Genomic DNA, 18,778 nt, shown 5'->3' with positions numbered 1-18,778 from the left:
CAAATGAAAGTCCTCAACCATGCCAAAACGAACTTTATATATATTATTTGCAGATGAACGGTCAAATGATAAATAGAAATATAACATTTCCATATATAACATTTCTTTAGAATATGCACATAGCCATGCACTTCCACAACAAACAGTTTATGTATTATTTGGTTAGTAATAATGTACAGCTTTAATACATTGCAAAAAAGTATTTGCACATTTATGCATGGGGTTCAATATCATATTTGATATTATTACTTTTTTTGTGACTGCTCTCAGGGTAATCGCAAGAACTTTCCACGCATGCTCACTTCAGTTTGGTTGAACCAAGGCTGTTCGTGATGGCTGCGGGTAGTGCCTTGCTAGTGGGCTTGGTAGAAGAATTCGTTTCGGGACAACAGGACAGCAAGGCCGCAGACACCGCAACAGGTATTTCAGCCACCTTTCTCTCTGATTTGGTTTTTGAGATGAACGTCAATGAACGATACAGAAATCGCGCGTGATTGTTGGCCCAGCATGACATCTGGCTAGCATGCTAGCTAGCAGCAGGCCATCAAAACTCTTAACGTTACTTTCTGTGTTTAACCCGTCATTGGTTCAAGTGCCTACTACAAAAACGGACAACAGCCTGTTCAGTAGCTATCAACGTATACAAAGTGTCAATCGATGTCTTTGAAGTCAAGCGAATGAACATATGTTGTTGGCCACAACTTGCTTGCTAACTTTCTAACCAGCCTGCTGTGAAAAGGGTCTTTCTCAACATATTAGCACAATGTGTACCGTCTTTGACATTAGACTCTGAACATACTTCCCTGTCCCCTAAAAGTGTCTGTATGATATATCCTACTCATTGACCACTTGTCTTTCCTCTGGCTGAATAAATGCATTTTCTTTTTATTAGGACTCAAGGCTGGACAGTTTACAATACTACAGTTGGTTGAAGCGTTGGGGTAATGTTTAAGTTACATTAAGCATTATTGTCCCATTCACTATCAATGTCATCAACTTCAATGTCATGCAGTTCCAGCCAACACTAACAAGCTGACTATCTTGTCTCTGTGCAGCTTGCATCTGGCCAGCTCCCAACCCCAGACACGAGCCCGCGGTGTCCAGCTCCTCTCCAATGTCCTACAGCAGTGCCATGGAGACCTTACAGAGAGAGAAGGTAAACAGCGCTATGACGCATCTTTGTCGTTTTGGTTTGTGGGTGCTATATGTCCTGTCCATGGCTATTGATTATCTTCTTTTTGTTTTACCCTCAGTGGAAGTCCTTCTAGTGTTTTATGAGAACAGACTCAAGGACCACTATGTCATCACACCACATGTCTTGAAGGGGTTGAAAGCGTTGGTAAGTCTCAATCTTAGTAGCCTCATGTTAAATTTGACGTGAATATTAGATAGAAATGCGAATATTGTCAAAAGTGAACTGACAGACAGAGTATATCTTGCCCATTCCTGACCAACGTTTTGAAATGCCCTCTCAGACAAAATGCTCAGTGTTGCCGCCTGGGTCTGCAGTGTCCATTCTGAAATCACTCTTCCAGGACGTTCATGTGCAGGTGAGCACATCCAACCTGCCCTGTCAAGTGTCAACTCTCCTAAATAATTAGCATACAGAGGGGCCTATATGTTTCTTATACTGCAACACTCCTGACCCTGTTTCTGCTTTCTGTGTCACTACAGTCCCTGATGCTGGTGGAGCGGTCATGTGTTTACAACATCCTAACCCAGCTTATGGAATCCAGAGAGTCAGGTAAGAGCTGAGGTCGAGTGGTAGCTATAATGGAGAAATCAGCGGATTGTAGAAATCCGTGTGGTCAACATTGAGACTGTACAGCTTTGTAATAATCAGCATGATCTGTATGTTGCTTATCTGCATGTTGTTAAATTGATGGACCACTTTTCCCATCCCACAGAGCTGAAGGGCCTGGGTGCAGACTTTGTTTTTGGTTTTGTCCAGTCAGTGGATGGGGAGCGGGACCCACGCAATCTTCTCCTGGCCTTCCAGATCGCTAGGAAAATCATCCATGGAGGCTATGATCTGGGTGAGAACACACACATTGTTATTCCAAACTTTACAAACGTGTTTTATGTACCTTTTTTAGTTGTGTTGTCATCTTGTGTTTCAATGTTGCTCAGGTTTACTGGGCATTGAGTGAACTTGTAACACATCCACCTTCATTTAATTGCTTCCTCAGTAATGAGGTAAAGGCATGTTGTATTCATTAAGGAACAGGGAAATGACATTGCTTGAGGAACTTGATCAGCTGTGTCTCAGGAAAGCGTGCTATAACGACAAGCATGGGAAAAAAGACCCTCTAAACGTGTGCTGCACACAGGTGACCAAAACTCACCATCAACACGGTGTCAGGTAACAATAGCGACACGGTGTCAGGTAACAATATCAATTCGACACGGTGTCAGGTAACAATATCAATTCGACACGGTGTCAGGTAACAATATCAATTCGACACGGTGTCAGGTAACAATATCAATTCGACACGGTGTCAGGTAACAATATCAATTCGACACGGTGTCAGGTAACAATATCAATTCGACACGGTGTCAGGTAACAATATCAATTCGACACGGTGTCAGGTAACAATATCAATTCGACACGGTGTCAGGTAACAATATCAATTCGACACGGTGTCAGGTTACAATATCAATTCGACACGGTGTCAGGTAACAATATCAATTCGACACGGTGTCAGGTAACAATATCAATTCGACACGGTGTCAGGTAACAATATCAATTCGACACGGTGTCAGGTAACAATATCAATTCGACACGGTGTCAGGTAACAATATCAATTCGACACGGTGTCAGGTAACAATATCAATTCGACACGGTGTCAGGTGACAATATCAATTCGACACGGTGTCAGGTAACAATATCAATTCGACACGGTGTCAGGTGACAATAGCGACACGGTGTCAGGTGACAATATCAATTCAACACGGTGTCAGGTAACAATATCAATTCAACACGGTGTCAGGTAACAATATCAATTCAACACGGTGTCAGGTAACAATATCAATTCAACACGGTGTCAGGTAACAATATCAATTCAACACGGTGTCAGGTAACAATATCAATTCAACACGGTGTCAGGTAACAATATCAATTCAACACGGTGTCAGGTAACAATAGCGACACGGTGTCAGGTAACAATATCAATTCAACACGGTGTCATGATATGAACTCTTGACATTTTGTTGTGGATTAATCATGTCCTGGTTACGAGAAATGAAGCATTGGCTTCTGCTTGTTTAGTCTGTGGTGTGTGACAGATGGACAGAGACTAATTCAAGCTGAGTCATGTTTCGGAAGTGAACTTAGTGTAGTCTCGCGAGTGCTGCTCGTGTTGTTTTAGACTGCCAGTGTCTTTCTCTCCGGTAATGAAATTGTATCTGTAAATTGCAGCGATTAGGGTGCGAGGAGGCATGGAAAAACCTGCATGTCATTACTGAGAACAGCTCTCCTGAGAGCTAGCCTTATGGAGCACAGTTCACGAGTCACTGGTTTAGGTTGCACATCAAGACATCCTGTTCATGCATTTCTGCTTGGACATGTTGGATGAAATGTATGTCTTGAAGCATACCCACTAAGTAACACTGTGAATGATTTCATAAGATGATAGCAAAAAAAAAATATATATATATATATTGCGTGGTGCCGTAACAACATTTTTGTGCGACCAAATCATGGGCTGGTGTCACCAACTGAAAATGTTAGTTGCACCAGTGGAAAGAGTTAGTCTGGAGTCCTTTACGTGCACACACACACGAGGACAGGTTTAAGCCCCGTTTGATGTATACCATTAGTTGGGTTGAGATTTAATACATGTATTATCTAATGATTCCTCAATCCGTAGATGGTAATATCATGTCTGTGTTTCTTTATTCAGGTAAATTCACAGAGGAGCTGTTTGAAGTTACATCCTGCTATTTCCCCATAGACTTCAGCCCGGTAAGTGTTTGTTTGTGCAGCTGTTGTGGACTTAGACCCGCCAGATGAACCTACCCAGGAGACAATGCGTATGTGACTCTCTGTCCTGTGTGCTCTGATACCTGAGCCATGTGACACCGACTAGCATCTGGCAGAGGAATATAGGAAATGGATAAGCCCTGAGTCTAAACACTTTGACAGACAGCTTGCATTATTCCATTTTATTGTGATTCAGATTGAGCTTGATAGCGGAGATCACTCAGAACAGTACTTGATTAACATTCATTTTTAAGTGTTAGAGTATTAAGGAATGTCTTTTAATGAGCTGGATCTAAGTTCATTCAATACATTTTGTTCCGTGTTTTGAAATGGTTGACATCCATGACTGCCTCTGTGTGTGTGTCCACCCAGCCACCCAATGACCCCCACGGCATCACCCAGGAAGAGCTGATCCTCGCCCTGAGGGCCGTGCTCACTGGAACACCACGCTTTGCAGAGGTGGGGAAGACATACTGTACTGCACACTACACACAATGCGTAGTTTCTTCCCACATCTGCCCTGTCTGGCAAGCGAGACCACACAACGCATAGCCTTTTAGAACGTTAAAGGACATCAGATATAGTCTTTCTTTGTGAGAGACAGAAAGTGAACAAGTGAAAGTTTGGGTGTGTGTAGTCATGATTTGTTGCTTGTCTCGCTTCAACAGTTCCTGCTGCCGCTGATCATTGAGAAGCTGGACTCAGATGTTCAGAGTGCCAAGGTGGACTCCCTGCAGACCCTGGTAAGACCATGTTGGTCACCTCCGATCATCTTTATGGTTTATATATAAAAGTAAATGGCATTCATGTCTTAATGAGCTGTGTTTCATCCTCATGTTGCAGACTGCCTGTGCTTCTGTGTATGAACATAAAGAGCTAGCCGAATTCCTACCAGGCCTTTGGGCCTCGCTGCGCAGGGAGGTGCGTTTCAATGGAACCTGGGGGGCTGGCAACATCGAAAATGACTATTAGAATTGTGTGAAAGTGTCTCGAACAGTACACAAGGCATCTTGATAGTCTGAATGGAGAGTTTGATTGGCCTCCATCCCTGTGCAGGTGTTCCAGACAGCCAGTGAGAGGGTGGAGTCCGCTGGTCTAGCTGCCCTCGGTGCCCTGACAGCCTGCATCTCCCGCTCCGTCCTCAACTCTGACTCTGAAGACTACCTCAATGTCTTCCTCGACTTGGTCCTCAAAGGTAACCCCCCCCCCCAACCCCCCAAACAAATCTGGTTCTGGGAACAGGACCCAACTATTGTCGAAGGTGTTCGTCTATTTTGTTATTGTGTGGGGTCAGTGTATTTGGAAATGTGTGAGAGGGAGACAGACTTGGCAATTGTTCTCCTCAGTGCTTACCCAAGTAGGAGAGCTGTTGAGAGAGGAAAAAACAGCGCAAACTAGAGCGCTATTTGACCCTAAACAGAGAGTACACAGTGGCAGAATACCTGACCACTGTGACTGACCCAAAATTACGGAAATCTTTGACTGTGTACTGTGAGCATAGCCTTGCTATTGAGAAACGCCGCCAAAGGCAGACTTGTCTCTCAAGAGAAGACAGGCTATGTGCACACTGCCCACAAAATGAGGTGGAAACTGAGCTGCACTTCCTAACCTCCTGCCAAAGGTATGACCATATTAGAGACACATATTTCCCTCAGATTACACAGATCCACAAAGAATTTGAAAACAAATCCAATTTTGATAAACTCCCATATCTATTGGGTGAAATACCAAAGTGTGCCATCACAGCAGCAACATTTGTGACCTGTTGCCACAAGAAAATGGCAACCAGTGAAGAAGAAACACCATTATAAATATAGGTTATATTTATATTTGTTAATTTTTCTATTTGCACATCATTACAACACTGTATATATACATAATGACATTTGAAATGTCTTTATTCTTTTGGAACTTTTGTGAGTTTGATGTAAACTTTTTTTTGTTTATTTCACTTTTTGTTTATTATCTATTTCACTTGCTTTGGCAATGTAAACGTATGTTTCCCATAACAATAAAGCCCCTTAAATTGAAACATTTTTAAAATTGAGAGAGGTGGGGGGGGGGGGGGATGAGAGACGAGGACATCTCCACAGAGGCAGCTTGGCTACAGATGATAGCGAGCGATGGCAAATAAATCTCAGGCTCATTGCTACCTGTCTGCCCTCGATGCTTACTCGCAACCTTCCACCTTTGACTCACCACACTGTGCATTATTTACACCCGGATAGATGTAGGTTTACACACTTCATATAATCCAGCTTGATGTCCTGATACACGTGCCATCGCCAGTGTGCCAACCCAGCCTAATGTTTTGTAGACTGTCAGCACCACCTGTGTGAGCCGGACCTGAAGCTGGTGTGGCCCAGCGCCAAGCTGCTGCAGGCCACCTCTACCGCCTCCTACAGGGCGAGCCACAGAGTTGCAGCCGCCATCATGCCGTCCCTCATAGAACAATACAACAGCCGAACACAAGTGAGTCACACCAGCCAGCTAGGTCGTTCCATTTCCGTCAGTGTTGACGCTCGTCTCCCATTCTTGACTGTTTGGTAATGATTTGAGTCAGTTCCGCGAGGCATTTCTCACATTGTGTGTTTTGCTGGCTTCCCACATAGTCAAAATCACAGTGTTATTGCATTGTAAGTTATGGCCTTTTGCTGACCCAATACTGCCACAGGACATGTAGGCAGCCCAGCCTGTTGTAAGTATCTTGGTTCTGGCTTGGTTCCTACAGGCATATGGTTCCTTGGTTCCTAAAGAAATCTTAAATATCTGTCTGTGTCCTCCCCCGTGTAGTGTGCTCAGCGGCGCACCCTACTGGAGATGTTACAGGGCTTCGTCCAGCCAGTGAAGTCTTCAGAGGAGGGTAAGTGTAACGTTCATTACTGTCCCGCTCTTTGTGCCACGTTCATTAAGAGCCGTGCGTCAATCTAGGTAACATAATGAAATAATCTCTATCAAAACCCCTCAGACATCTTTTTTTTTTCATGGGCTGCCTCTCAACCCGCCACATCCTCCTATGTTGGCCTTGCGCATCTGTGGTGGAAGGTGGCCGAGCTACAGCGGTGTTCGTCAGCCCATGAGAAATCGGTCTTCTCACGAAAATGTCTGTAATGACGGTGTTCTCTGTTTTGCTCTACGAGCCCCACAGCATGGGACTCGTTTAAAGTCAGTAACTCTGATGTGCCAATTTCTGTCTGTAATTTATGGCCTTTAGTTTGAGCTACAAACTAATTTGACCCCACTATGGAAAGGAGAGACTCGCACAAACACGATTCTTCATTTTGCTCTATGACCCCACAAGTGTCACGGAACTCGTCTGAATGTAACCCATACAAACCAATGGAAGTACAGAGGTACTTCTGTGGGTTAAATATTTCATCATCACCCCCCAATGGCTTAGACTTTTAGAGATTTAATGTCCCCTGTTCCTCCTTTCATGTTCTGCCTCTGTAGCTAAACAAGGGATTTACAATGCTTCATTTCAGGGCTCCATTTGAAAGAGTATTTGAAGCAGAACGCCATTGGAACTTGCCCAAGCATAATAACAATTTATGCTTTAGGAATGATGAGAATATCCAGCCATTTCTACTGTACAATAACTCAGTCCCTCATGAAATTTCCCTCCTGGTTTGTGTTATATGTGGCGGTGTGAATTGTTCTTTAACCTTTTCCCACCACTCTCACACCCCTCCTTCTCTCCCTTTTCTCTCTTCCTCCCTCTCGCCTTCCCTACTTTCTTTGTCTCTTTCTCTCCCACCTCCTCCTCTCTCCTCTCGCCAGATGAAAGTGTGCTGTTGGACTTCAGGCAGTCTCTTTGCAGTATAGTGTTCTCTGCTCTGTCTGAGGACAGTGCTGGGCTCCAGATCACATCACTGCGTGTGCTCACTGCCCTGAGCCAACAGACAGGTGAGACTCCTGACCTCGCAATCCCTCTTCCAGTTAACATATACCTGACCAACACTTTTGAGACCTTTTGAGCTCATCTCACTGCTACACAAGATTGAATTGAAGTCAGAATGAGTCTTTGTTCACATGCTGTTCAGCTTGTGGGATAGAGAATGCATTTAATTGGCCATTCAGATTGTGCTACATCTCTCCTATGCTGAGACGTATAGGTTGACCTCTACCACCTCTCTCCTAGTCCTGCTGTTAAAGTCAGATGTGGAGCTGGCCGTTGACCACCTCACCAGGCTCATCCTGGAGGAGGAAGATGCTAAAGTCAGGTTAGTACCTGTTTTCAGTTCTTCTGGGAGGGCAATCAGAAGTCTGTGGTCACATTTACACAGGCAGCCCACTTCTGATCTTTTTTATTTCTTCACTAATTGGTATTTTGACCAATCAGATAAGCGCTGATAAAGATCTGATGTGATTGGTCAAAAGACCAGTTAGTGAAAAATAACCCATCAGAATTGGTCTGCCTGTGTAAACACAACCTGTGTGTACCTAATCAATTAACACAAGGGTTTGGTTCTTCTCTCTGCCTCTCCCTGTCTGTCCAGCCTGGCTGTGGTTGAGTGTGCAGGGGCTCTGGCTTGTCTGCACCCTCTAGCCTTCATCTCTAAGATGGTTCCACGGCTGAAGGAGGAGATCTTCTCAGGTGGGTTAGGATCAAAGGTCAAAACGAAATAATATAAACAAAGGTCTTTATCCTTACGTTCCTTCAATGACATCATTCCAACCGGAGGAGGGTTACTGATTTGAACCCTTTCCTCTCCTGTTCCCAGAGTCCATGGCACAAGGTGACAGCGCCCCGCTGTCCCAGGAACATCCCCAGCAGGCCGTGCGTCAGCGGTGTTTGACGGCGCTGGCTGCGGTGTCGTCCCGGCCCAGTGTGGTTCAGGAGAGCACACCTGTCCTGCTACAGGTTCTCACCTCCTCACACACTGGTATGTGTCACTACCATAGACTCTTCTGTCTTTGTATAGGTAGACCCTTTCTAAATATGTCTTATGTTTCGTAAACTCCCCTATCTCTCTATGTTAAAGCTGCAATATGTAACTTTTTGGGCGACCTGACCAAATTCACATAGAAATGTGAGTTATAGATATGTTATTCTCATTGAAAGCAAGTCTAAGAAGCGGCAGATCTCTTCTATGTGCACTATTTCGATGCTTCCCGTTTCCTTTTTGTCATTTACTTTCGGTTTTGTACACCAGCTTCAAATAGCTGAAAAACAGAATTTTTGTGGTGGTTGAAAATATATTTCCCAGCAGTTTAGATGGTACAATGGTTCTCTACACTATACATTGCTTGAACTATTAGAATTCTAGCAACCAGGAAATGTCGGAGCAATTTCTGCATATTGCACCTTTTGTATAAGTAGACTCTGATGACAATGAAGATGTAATCTCTCTCCCAACAGGCACTGGCTCATTTTCATTGGAGGAGGTGATCTCTGTGTGCCACAATCTGCAGAGGATAGCAGAGCATGCCCAGGACACAGAAGAGACCGGCCGCGTCTTCCATGACATCGTCATTCCGCGCCTGCTCGGACTGGCCTTGCAGGCAGCTATGCAGGGTGAGAATATTCTGACCAACTAATGGCTTCAGGCCTCTGCAACACATTTTAATGTTTTGATTAATGTAACCTTTTATTGAACCAGGAAGTCCCTTGAGATAAGGAATCTCTGGTTCAATGGAGAGCTGTTCTGAAAATGAGTAGGTGTGTTTGGGCAAACCTATGCAAACTAAATGCAAAGACCAAACTCTTTTTGACTGATGTTTTTTTCTGCTCTGTTTTATATGTGAAGGGTCCTCAGACCATCAGAGTCCTTTAGTGGAGGAGTCTGTCCTATCAGCCATGGTACCAGTCATCAGCACCACCTGTGCCCGACTACAGTCCCAGTGAGTTGGCATCACTGAGAGAGCCAGCCACCCAGTCAGACGAGAGACACACACACACACACACATAATTGATGACGGCACATGTATTATGTCATATGTAAATATGTTGGCTTGGTGCTAACCACTAGGGTTGTAAAACTCTAGGAACTTTTAATACATTCCCTGGTTTTCCCAAACTCCTGGTTGGAGGATTCCCAGATTCAGGAGGAAACGGGCAGGAAATCCAGATTCCTCCAACCAGGATTTCTGGAAAACAATGGGAATTTATTGAAAGTTCCTGGAATTTTGTAACCCTACTAAGCTCTGCTGTGTCACCAGACTGGCGGGTCAAACAGCTTCGCGGGCGGTGTCCCTCTTCCTGGACGGTGACATGTCCTTCCTGCCAGAGAATGCCTTCCCCTCCAAGATCCAGCTCCTCAAGGTCAGGGTTCAATGCTAAAGACACCCAGCCATCTCCTTTATCAAAACACACTTATACCTACTACTGAGGCTACTCAAGGGACAGGATGCATGCTGGGAATAAATAGAACATTGTATCTGTGAGTGGTATATTGAATGGGTTGTCCTTTGACCTTGTCCTCCAGAAGCAGGCAGGTGACTCCTGGAGCCAGTCCCAGATGGTGTGTCTTCTCATGGGCTGTGTGTGCTCGCTGCCTCGGAGCGTAAGAACACCTTACATCTCTGCTACTCATCACAAGGCCTCAAAACCACATTGTAATCGTGTTTGTACTGTTAAATGTTCATACAATGGATACCGGTTTAATGCGTTACACTGGATACTCGTATGTTGCATTCTTAAGATATCCTGACATTTAATGGCTTAATTTAGCCTGTTATCATTGACTGACTGACCGTGTGTCATGGACAGGTGGAGGTTCCACAGCTGGATAGGCTACTGTTAGAACTGGAGGAGCTGAGCTGTACCTGTGACCATCCCCTCTCCTACACCTCAGCTGCCAAGTGCTACGCTGGGCTGGTCAACAAGAGGCCTGCAGGTGAGTCCTCCAGTCCTGTCCTTGATCTGAATGAGGATTGGTCAAGTGAATGTTGGTGAGATGGTATATTTAATGTAGTGTGTTTCTACAGGAGAAGCCCTGGACTCTCTGATAGACAGGATGTTAAAGAGGATCTCCACTGAGCTGGACTGTTCGTCCTCCTCGGTCCGAACGCAGGCGTTCACGCTGTTGCTCTGGGTTAGACCCCCGTTTTGTATTGCTACTCACATGGCAGTGCTATATCCATTCACATCAGTTTCTATGATTTCCATGTATTCTCTATTTCGTTCTCCGTTCCCCTCAGCCCATACTTACCCTACTGAACTCCCCACACTACAACCCCCCCGTGTCTCTAGACTAGGGATCTCTGATACTCCTACGACCTCTCCTTTAGGGTGAATGGTGACTTGCCTATTGTATGTTGTTGTGGTGTTCTGTCCATTCATTCATCAAGTTGTGAATGGCTTTTCTTGTCTTTAGGTGGCCAAGGCTCTCCTTCTCCGCTACCACCCTCTGTCCACAGCCCTGACTGACAAGGTAAAGGACAGTCCTCTGTCCTCCTACACACACACAGTCTGTAGTTTAATTGTTTTGTCTCTTCTCCCCTAGAAAAATATCTCTACCTCAGTAACCTCACACACTCAAAACACACACACACACACACACACACACACACACACACACACACACACACACACAGCAATAATCCTGTGTCGGTCTCAGCTTTTCTCCCTGCTCAGTGACTCAGAACTGGGTTTGTTAGCTGCCGATGGATTCTCTCTCTTGATGAGCGACTCGCCGGACGTCCTCAACCGCGGTTGCAATGCCGACGTACGCATCATGTACCGCCAGCGCTTCTTCACCGAAAACTCGGCCAAGCTGGTCCTGGGCTTTAACTCTGCAGCCCAAGGTACTGGAGAGGGACACATTTTCAATGCACTACAGATACTGGCCACGTGTTGAAACTTGTTAACCAGTTTGTGAGAGTCCTGTTCATTGTACCGATTCTTAACTTTCCCTTCCTTCTCTCCCTCTGCAGAGAGGAAGTCTGGCTACCTGAAGGCACTGTCTCACATAGTGAACAACCTACCCAGACAGGTTCAGCTCACTGAGCTACCAGCAGTAAGTAGAGAGGACCAGTAAAACAGTATAGATAAGTGCCAGACAAGGGAGCAAAAACAGGAACAACTTAGAAATGCATTTTTTCCATGAATATATTCCTGAAATCTAAAACGCATATCTGAGAGGGGTGTGGTATATATTTTTATTTCACCTTCATTTAACCAGGTAGGCTAGTTGAGAACAATTTCTCATTTGCAACTGCGACCTGGCCAAGATAAAGCATAGCAATCTGACACATACAACAACACAGAGTTACACATGGAATAAACAAAACATACAGTCAATAATACAGTACAACAAAGAAAACAAAGTCTATATACAGTGTGTGCAAATTAGGTAAGATAAGGGAGTTAAGGCAATAAATAGGCCATGGTGGCGAAGTAATTACAATACAGCATTTAAACACTGGAATGGTAGATGTGCAGAAGATGAATGTGCAAGTAGAGATACTGGGGTGCAAAGGAGCAAGATAAATAAACAAATACAGTATGGGGATGAGGTAGGTAGATAGATGGGCTGTTTACAGATGGGCTATGTACAGGTGCAGTGATCTGTGAGCTGCTCTGACAGCTGGTGCTTAAAGCTAGTGAGGGAGATATGAGTCTCCAGCTTAAGTGATTTTTGCAGAGAACTGGAAGGAAAGGCGACCAAAGGAGGAATTGGCTTTGGGGGTGACCAGTGAGATATATTCTTAGGCACAACACAATGCGAAGTGCCTGGATACAACCCTTAGCCGTGGTATATTGGCCATATACCACAAACCCCCGAGGTGCCTTATTGCTATTATAAACTGGTTACCAACGTAATTAGAACAGTAAAAATAAATATGTCATACCAGTGGTATACAGTCTGATATACCACTGCTTTCAGCCAACCAGCATTCAGGGCTCAAACCACCCAGTATATAAAATTCTTATTTTATACATCTGTGATGAGCATTATATCCCACTATGGTACTGTTACAGTGCCTTCAGGAAGTATTCACACCCGTTGACTTTTTCCACATTTTGTTGTGTTACAGCCTGAATTTAAAATTCATTACATTTAGATGTGTCACTGATCTACACCCAATAATCAAAGTGGAATTTTGTTTGTAGAATTCTTTTACTAATTTTTTTTTTTTTTTTTTTTTTTTTTAAAGCTGAAATGTCTGGAGTCGATAAGAATTCAACCCCTTTGTTATGGCAAGCCATACATTCAGAAGTAAAGATTTGCTTAACAACTCCCATAATAAGTTGCATGGACTCTGTGTGCAATAATTGGGGTCAACATGATTTTTGAATGACTACCCCATATCTGTACCCCACACATACAGATAATTGTAAGGTCCCTCAGTGGAGCAGTACATTTCAAACACAGATTTAATCACAAGACCACAGTCAATCTACTGACTGGCTTTCTTGATGTCTAAAGTATTCTTTCTGCTTTCCGCTCAGGTTATGGATGTGTCACTGCAACCTTAAAGGTCCTAAATGATGTCACCATTACCCTTGATTCTAAGCAATGTTGTGCTGCTATTTTTATTGACTCGACTGACCATTCCATTCTTGTGGGCCAGTTAAGGAGTATTGGGGTCTCTGAGGGGTGTTTGGCCTGGTTTTTCTCAAAGAGTGCAGAACATCTGCTGTCTCAGCCAATGCCTGTCACCAAGGGAGTACCCCAAGGCTCGATCCTCGGCCCCACGCGCTTCCCAATTTACATCAACAACATAGCTCAGGCAGTAGGAAGCTCTCATCTATTTATATGCAGATGATAGTCTAGCTGGCCCCTCCCTGGATTTTGTGTTAAACGCTCTACAACAAAGCTTTCTTAGTGTGCAAAGCTTTCTTAGTGTGCAACAAGCTTTCTCTGCCCTTAACCCGAGTGGCGCAGTGGTCTAAGGCACTGCATCTCAGTGCTAGAGGCGTCACTACAGACCCTGGTTCGATCCCGGGCTGTATCACAACCGGCTGTGATCGGGAGTCCCATAGGGCGGCACACAATTGTCCCAGCGTTGTCTAGGTTAGGGGAGGGTTTGGCTGGGGTAGGCCGTCATTGTTAAATAAGAATTTGTTCCTTACTGACTTGCCTAGTTAAATAAAGGTTTGAAAAAAATATATATAAAAAAAAAAAACTTGTTCTCAACACTTCCAAAACAAAGGTCATGTGGTTTGGTAAGAAGAATGCCCCTGTCCCCACCTGTGTGATTACTATCTCTGAGGGTTTAGAGCTTGAGTTAGTCACCTCATACAAGTACTTGGGAGTATGATTAGATGGAACACTGTCCTTCTCTTAGCACATATCAAAGCTGCAGGCTAAAGTTAAATCTAGACTTGGTTTCCTCTATCGTAATCGCTCCTCTTTCACCCCAGCTGCCAAACTAACCCTGATTCAGATGACCATCCTACCAATGCTAGATTACGGAGACATAATTTAGAGTTCGGCAGGTAAGGGTGCTCTCGAGTGGCTAGATGTTCTTTACCATTCGGCCATCAGATTTGCCACCAATGTTCCTTATAGGACACATCACTGCACTCAATACTCCCCCTATCTGAGATACCTACTGCAGCCCTCATCCTCCACATACAACACCTGTTCTGCCAGTCACATTCCGTTAAAGGTCCCCAAAGCACCCACATCCCTGGGTCACTCCTCTTTTCAGTTCGTTGCAGCTAGCGACTGGAACGAGCTGCAAAAAACACTCAATCTGGACAGCTTTATCACCATCTCTTCGTTCAAAGACTCAATCACCATCTCTTCATTCAAAGACTCAATCATGGACACTCTTACTGACACTTGTGGCTGCTTTGCGTGATGTTGTCTCTACCTTCTTGCTTTTGTTTGTGCCCAATAATGTTTGTACCATGTTTTGTTCTGCTGCCATGTGGTGTTGCTACTATATTGTGTTGCTCCCATGTTGTTGTCTTAGGTCTCTCTTTATGTACTGCTGTGGTGTTTCTTGTCGTGATGTGTGTTTTGTCCTATATTTCATTTATAATCCCAGCCCCGTTCCCACAGGAGGCCTTTTGGTAGGCCATCGTTGTAAATTAAAGAGTTCTTAACTGACTTGCCTATTTAAATAATGGTTAAATAAAATACAAAAAAAGACCAGGGAGGTTTTCCAATGCCTCAAAGAAAGGCACCTATTGGTAGATGGGTCAAAAATGTAAAAATTACAAAAATATTACTTAAGTCCATTTTAGTCCCACTTTGTAACACATCAAAATGTAGAAACAAAATCAGGGGGTGTGAATGCTTTCTGAAGGCACTGTATCTTAAGGATGTGGTGATGTCCTCCTTTTATTTTCTCTACTGTTTGGTCAGCTCCTGCCCCTCCTGCTAGAGGCCCTGTCCTGTCCAGACCAGGCGGTGCAGCTGTCCACCCTGTCCTGCCTGCAACCTGTCCTCATGGACCCCCCCTCTGCCCTCATCACTCAGCTGGAGGCGCTGGTGGGCCGCACCCTCACCCTCACCACAAGCCCTGCTATGGTACGTATCATACACTAAGTGACCAAAAGCATGTGGACGCCTGCTCGTCGAATATCTAATTTCAATAACATGGGTATTAATATGGAGTTGGACCTCCCTTTGCTGCTATAACAGCCTCCACTCTTCTGGGAAGGCTTTCCACTAGATGTTGGAACATTGCTGGGGGGATTGCTTCCATTCAGCCACAAGAGCATTAGTGCGGTCGGGCGTTGATGTTGGGCGATTAGGCCTGGCTTGCAGTTTGCGTTCCAATTCATCCCAAAGGTGTTCTTCCACACCGATCTCGACAAACCATTTCTGAATGGACCTTGCTTTGTGCACAGGGGCATTGTCATGCCGAATTAGGAAAGGGCCGTCCACAAACTTGCTACAAAGTTGGAAGCACCGACGCGTCTAGAATGTCATTGTATGCTGTAAGATTACCGTTCACTGGAACTAAGGGGCCTAGCCAGAACCATGAAAAACTGCCCCAGACCATTATTCCTCCTCCACCAAACTTTAGTTGGCACTATGTATACAGCGTTATCCTGGCATCCGCCAAACCCAAATTCGTCCGTTGGACTGCCAGATGGTGAAGCATGATTCATCACTCCAGAGAACATGTTTCCACTGCTCCAGAGTCCAATGGCAGCAAGCTTTAAACCACTCCAGCCGACACACAAACTGTTCTTGTGCTGACGTTGCTTCCAGAGGCAGTTTGGAACTTGGTAGTGAGTGTGGACTATTTTTGCGCTCTTTAACACTAGGCGGTCCCGTTTTACAGTTAACCGGGCACCTCTAGCAAGGCATACATTTGACAAACTGACTTGTTGGAAAGGTGGCAGCCTATGTCGGTCCACGCTGAAAGTCAATGAGCGCTTCAGTAAGGCCATTCGACTGTTACTGTTTGTCTATGTAGATTGCATGGCTGTGTGCTCAATTTTATACATCTGTCAGGAGCTGGTGTGTCTGAAATAGCCAAATCCACTAATTTGAATTGGTGTCCACATACGTGTGTGTGTGTGTGTGTGTGTGTGTGTATAGATAGTATGTTATGCGACACCACACACTGCCAACCAACAGCAGGCAGACAAACACATACACGCTATCATTATAAACGTGACATATGCCAATAGGACAAGTATTGAGAAAGCTAAATAGATAGGAGTCAAATGTGAGCATCAGGCAGAGATGTGTTCTCTCTGTGACAGTTGTCCCACAGACCTTGTATCTCATTCTCATTATTATTCCTCTGTGCCAGAGGTATTGGTTCAGCCGTGTCCCCGCGAGCATTCAATAATATGCCATTTAGTAGACACTTATCCAAAGTGATGTACAGTCGTGTGCATACATTTTACGTATGGGTGGTCCCGGGAATCAAACCCACTATCACCCACAATAGATCTGCAAATGAAATGCTGCTTGACTGTACCGGTGTGGTCTTTAGCCTGAAATGCAATTAATGTCATAAACCCCAGAGTGCAACTCAGCGTTTTTGAAATCTGGACTATTCAGTATTGTAGCTGCAACATGAACCAAGGTAACCTTGAGTACCATTGTCCCCAATCCCCATACACAGTGCCAAAACACTTATCTTCACTCATGAAGGTCATTTTTTTGTCTGTCTCTCTCCTTGTCCTCACAGAAAGTGCGGATAGCCTCTCTGCGCTGTATCCATGCCCTCTCCCGCTTTCCAGAACATGAGGTAAGACTCGGTCCTGGACTGCACAGAACACCCTCTGTCAGCCAACTGGCCACACAGATGGGCCTTTAACAAGTGATTGTGATTGGCTTTAACAACCGATTCATATAAACTCTGGTCATAAACAAACCCACTCTTCCTCTGGCAGATCATGCCTTTCCGTGCAAGGGTGCTGCGTGCCCTGGCTGTGCCCCTGGACGACCTCAAGAGGATGGTGAGGAGTGAGGCGGTGGTGGCACGGAATGAATGGTGAGGCATTAGATTTCCTCAAACATTCTCACAACTACAAGGGTTAGTCATTTCAATCTGTTGATGTAACATTGGTGAATCCTGTTCCATTTCTAACAGACAAGAAGTCAATATGGCATGAAAGCCTAACAGTTTGAAAAACAGGCCATGAATTTCTCTCCATTGTGTCAATGGAAGGTTTCATTACAATGTGTGTCTCCTCATGTGAAGGTTCCTACTGGGGAGTCCAGGGGGAAGGTGAGTTTAGCCCCGCCATTACGGACTGGTTGTGGGAGGGGACAGAGGGACCGCCTGCTCCTGAGGAAGAGGCTTTGGATCCAGGCATGGGACCCAAGTTTTACCCTTGGAGTCTGGGACATCTCACCACCACCCACAGCACTTCACCTTTTACACGTCCATTTTTTTTTGTTTTTTTGTACTGCTACCCTGACCGTCATTAGACTGACCACCACTGCATGGTGGCGTGGACCTATAGGTGACCGCTAACCGTCCACCATGGAAGGACTCGGAGCTGCACTGAAACAAGCTTGGCACAGAGAGACCCATTTCTATCTACAATATTATGCCTTGAAATCATGAGTTGCAAGTCTAACATTTGACCTCACCCTGCCAGTTGTGTACGAGAGCTACTGATTTAAGTACATTTTACGTAATTGACTGTCTAACCATAGAGGACAATATTAATGTGTTTAACATCGCTCGTGAAGATGCCATTATGAAGAGTCAACATTGTATTGGAAGGATTGATGCAGCTGACATATGGTAGGCTGCACATCTCATTTCACTAGGCTAACTTTGAACCTCACAAAAACATGCCGAAGATATGTGGACAATATTTAAATGTCTAACTTAAGCCGTCAATAAAACCCTTTTTGTAAATGAATCAGTGGTTTAAAATCAACAAGAGCTCAATCAAATAAGCTGGATGAAGTTTCCAAAAACAATCCTTTATCAAATATTAAAACAATACAAGCTAATATCAAAAGTAATGATACAGATGTGCGCAATATAGTGAAGCAGTTTTTATTGGTCATGTCACAGCAGTCAACTTTCACTATGTCAACCACATAGCCCCTCCCTCCTGTTACAGGCTGGCCACAAGAAATATCCCCCGACCATTCTAGGAATTCTAACTATGGTGGCCATATTTGAGACCAGCTGGGAGAAGCAGCTTCTAAGAGTGTATGACCATGTTAAGTGATCTTAATGTTGGTTAAGCCAGGTGTACACTACACAACCTTCAAAATCTTAACATCGCTGAGCCTCTCATATTAAAAACCTCAAGGATCTGACCCTTTTTTCTCTCTCCTATGTTCACCTAAAATGTCATACCCAAATCTAACTGCCTGTAGCTCAGGACCTGAAGCAAGGATATGCATATTATTGATACCATTTAAAAGGAAACACTTTGAAATTTGAAATTAATGTAGGAGAACA

General features: G+C 44.5%; 1 protein-coding gene across 1 annotated transcript; it reads left to right on the top strand.

The window, feature by feature from the left end:
* The first annotated feature begins 295 nt into the window (after positions 1–295).
* On the top strand, positions 296–18,224 carry LOC115157635 (MMS19 nucleotide excision repair protein homolog). The gene is made up of 31 exons (XM_029706063.1): positions 296–420; positions 893–941; positions 1,056–1,156; positions 1,254–1,339; positions 1,476–1,550; positions 1,675–1,744; positions 1,908–2,036; positions 3,903–3,964; positions 4,355–4,441; positions 4,651–4,725; positions 4,826–4,903; positions 5,039–5,177; positions 6,300–6,454; positions 6,776–6,845; positions 7,763–7,888; positions 8,124–8,205; positions 8,482–8,579; positions 8,707–8,868; positions 9,345–9,500; positions 9,733–9,826; positions 10,145–10,247; positions 10,411–10,488; positions 10,695–10,821; positions 10,913–11,019; positions 11,302–11,358; positions 11,545–11,731; positions 11,861–11,943; positions 15,247–15,411; positions 17,036–17,095; positions 17,241–17,341; positions 17,552–18,224. Exons 1-31 carry the CDS (start codon positions 333–335, stop codon positions 17,580–17,582), a joined length of 3,081 nt encoding a protein of 1,026 aa, XP_029561923.1. The 5' UTR covers positions 296–332; the 3' UTR covers positions 17,583–18,224.
* Positions 18,225–18,778: the final 554 nt, after the last annotated feature.

Source organism: Salmo trutta, chromosome 2, assembly GCF_901001165.1.
Source record: "Salmo trutta chromosome 2, fSalTru1.1, whole genome shotgun sequence".
Lineage (NCBI taxonomy): Eukaryota > Metazoa > Chordata > Actinopteri > Salmoniformes > Salmonidae > Salmo > Salmo trutta.
Note: the sequence above shows the minus strand (reverse complement) of the source record. Positions and strands in the feature narration are given on the sequence as shown.

Coding starts and splice junctions, on each gene's coding strand:
- LOC115157635 (XM_029706063.1), top strand. CDS start 333: ATGGCTGCGGGTAGTGCCTTGCTAGTGGGCTTGGTAGAAGAATTCGTT. Junction 11,359..11,544: donor CCACAGCCCTGACTGACAAG/GTAAAGGACAGT, acceptor TGTCGGTCTCAG/CTTTTCTCCCTGCTCAGTGA. Junction 11,732..11,860: donor CTTTAACTCTGCAGCCCAAG/GTACTGGAGAGG, acceptor CTCCCTCTGCAG/AGAGGAAGTCTGGCTACCTG.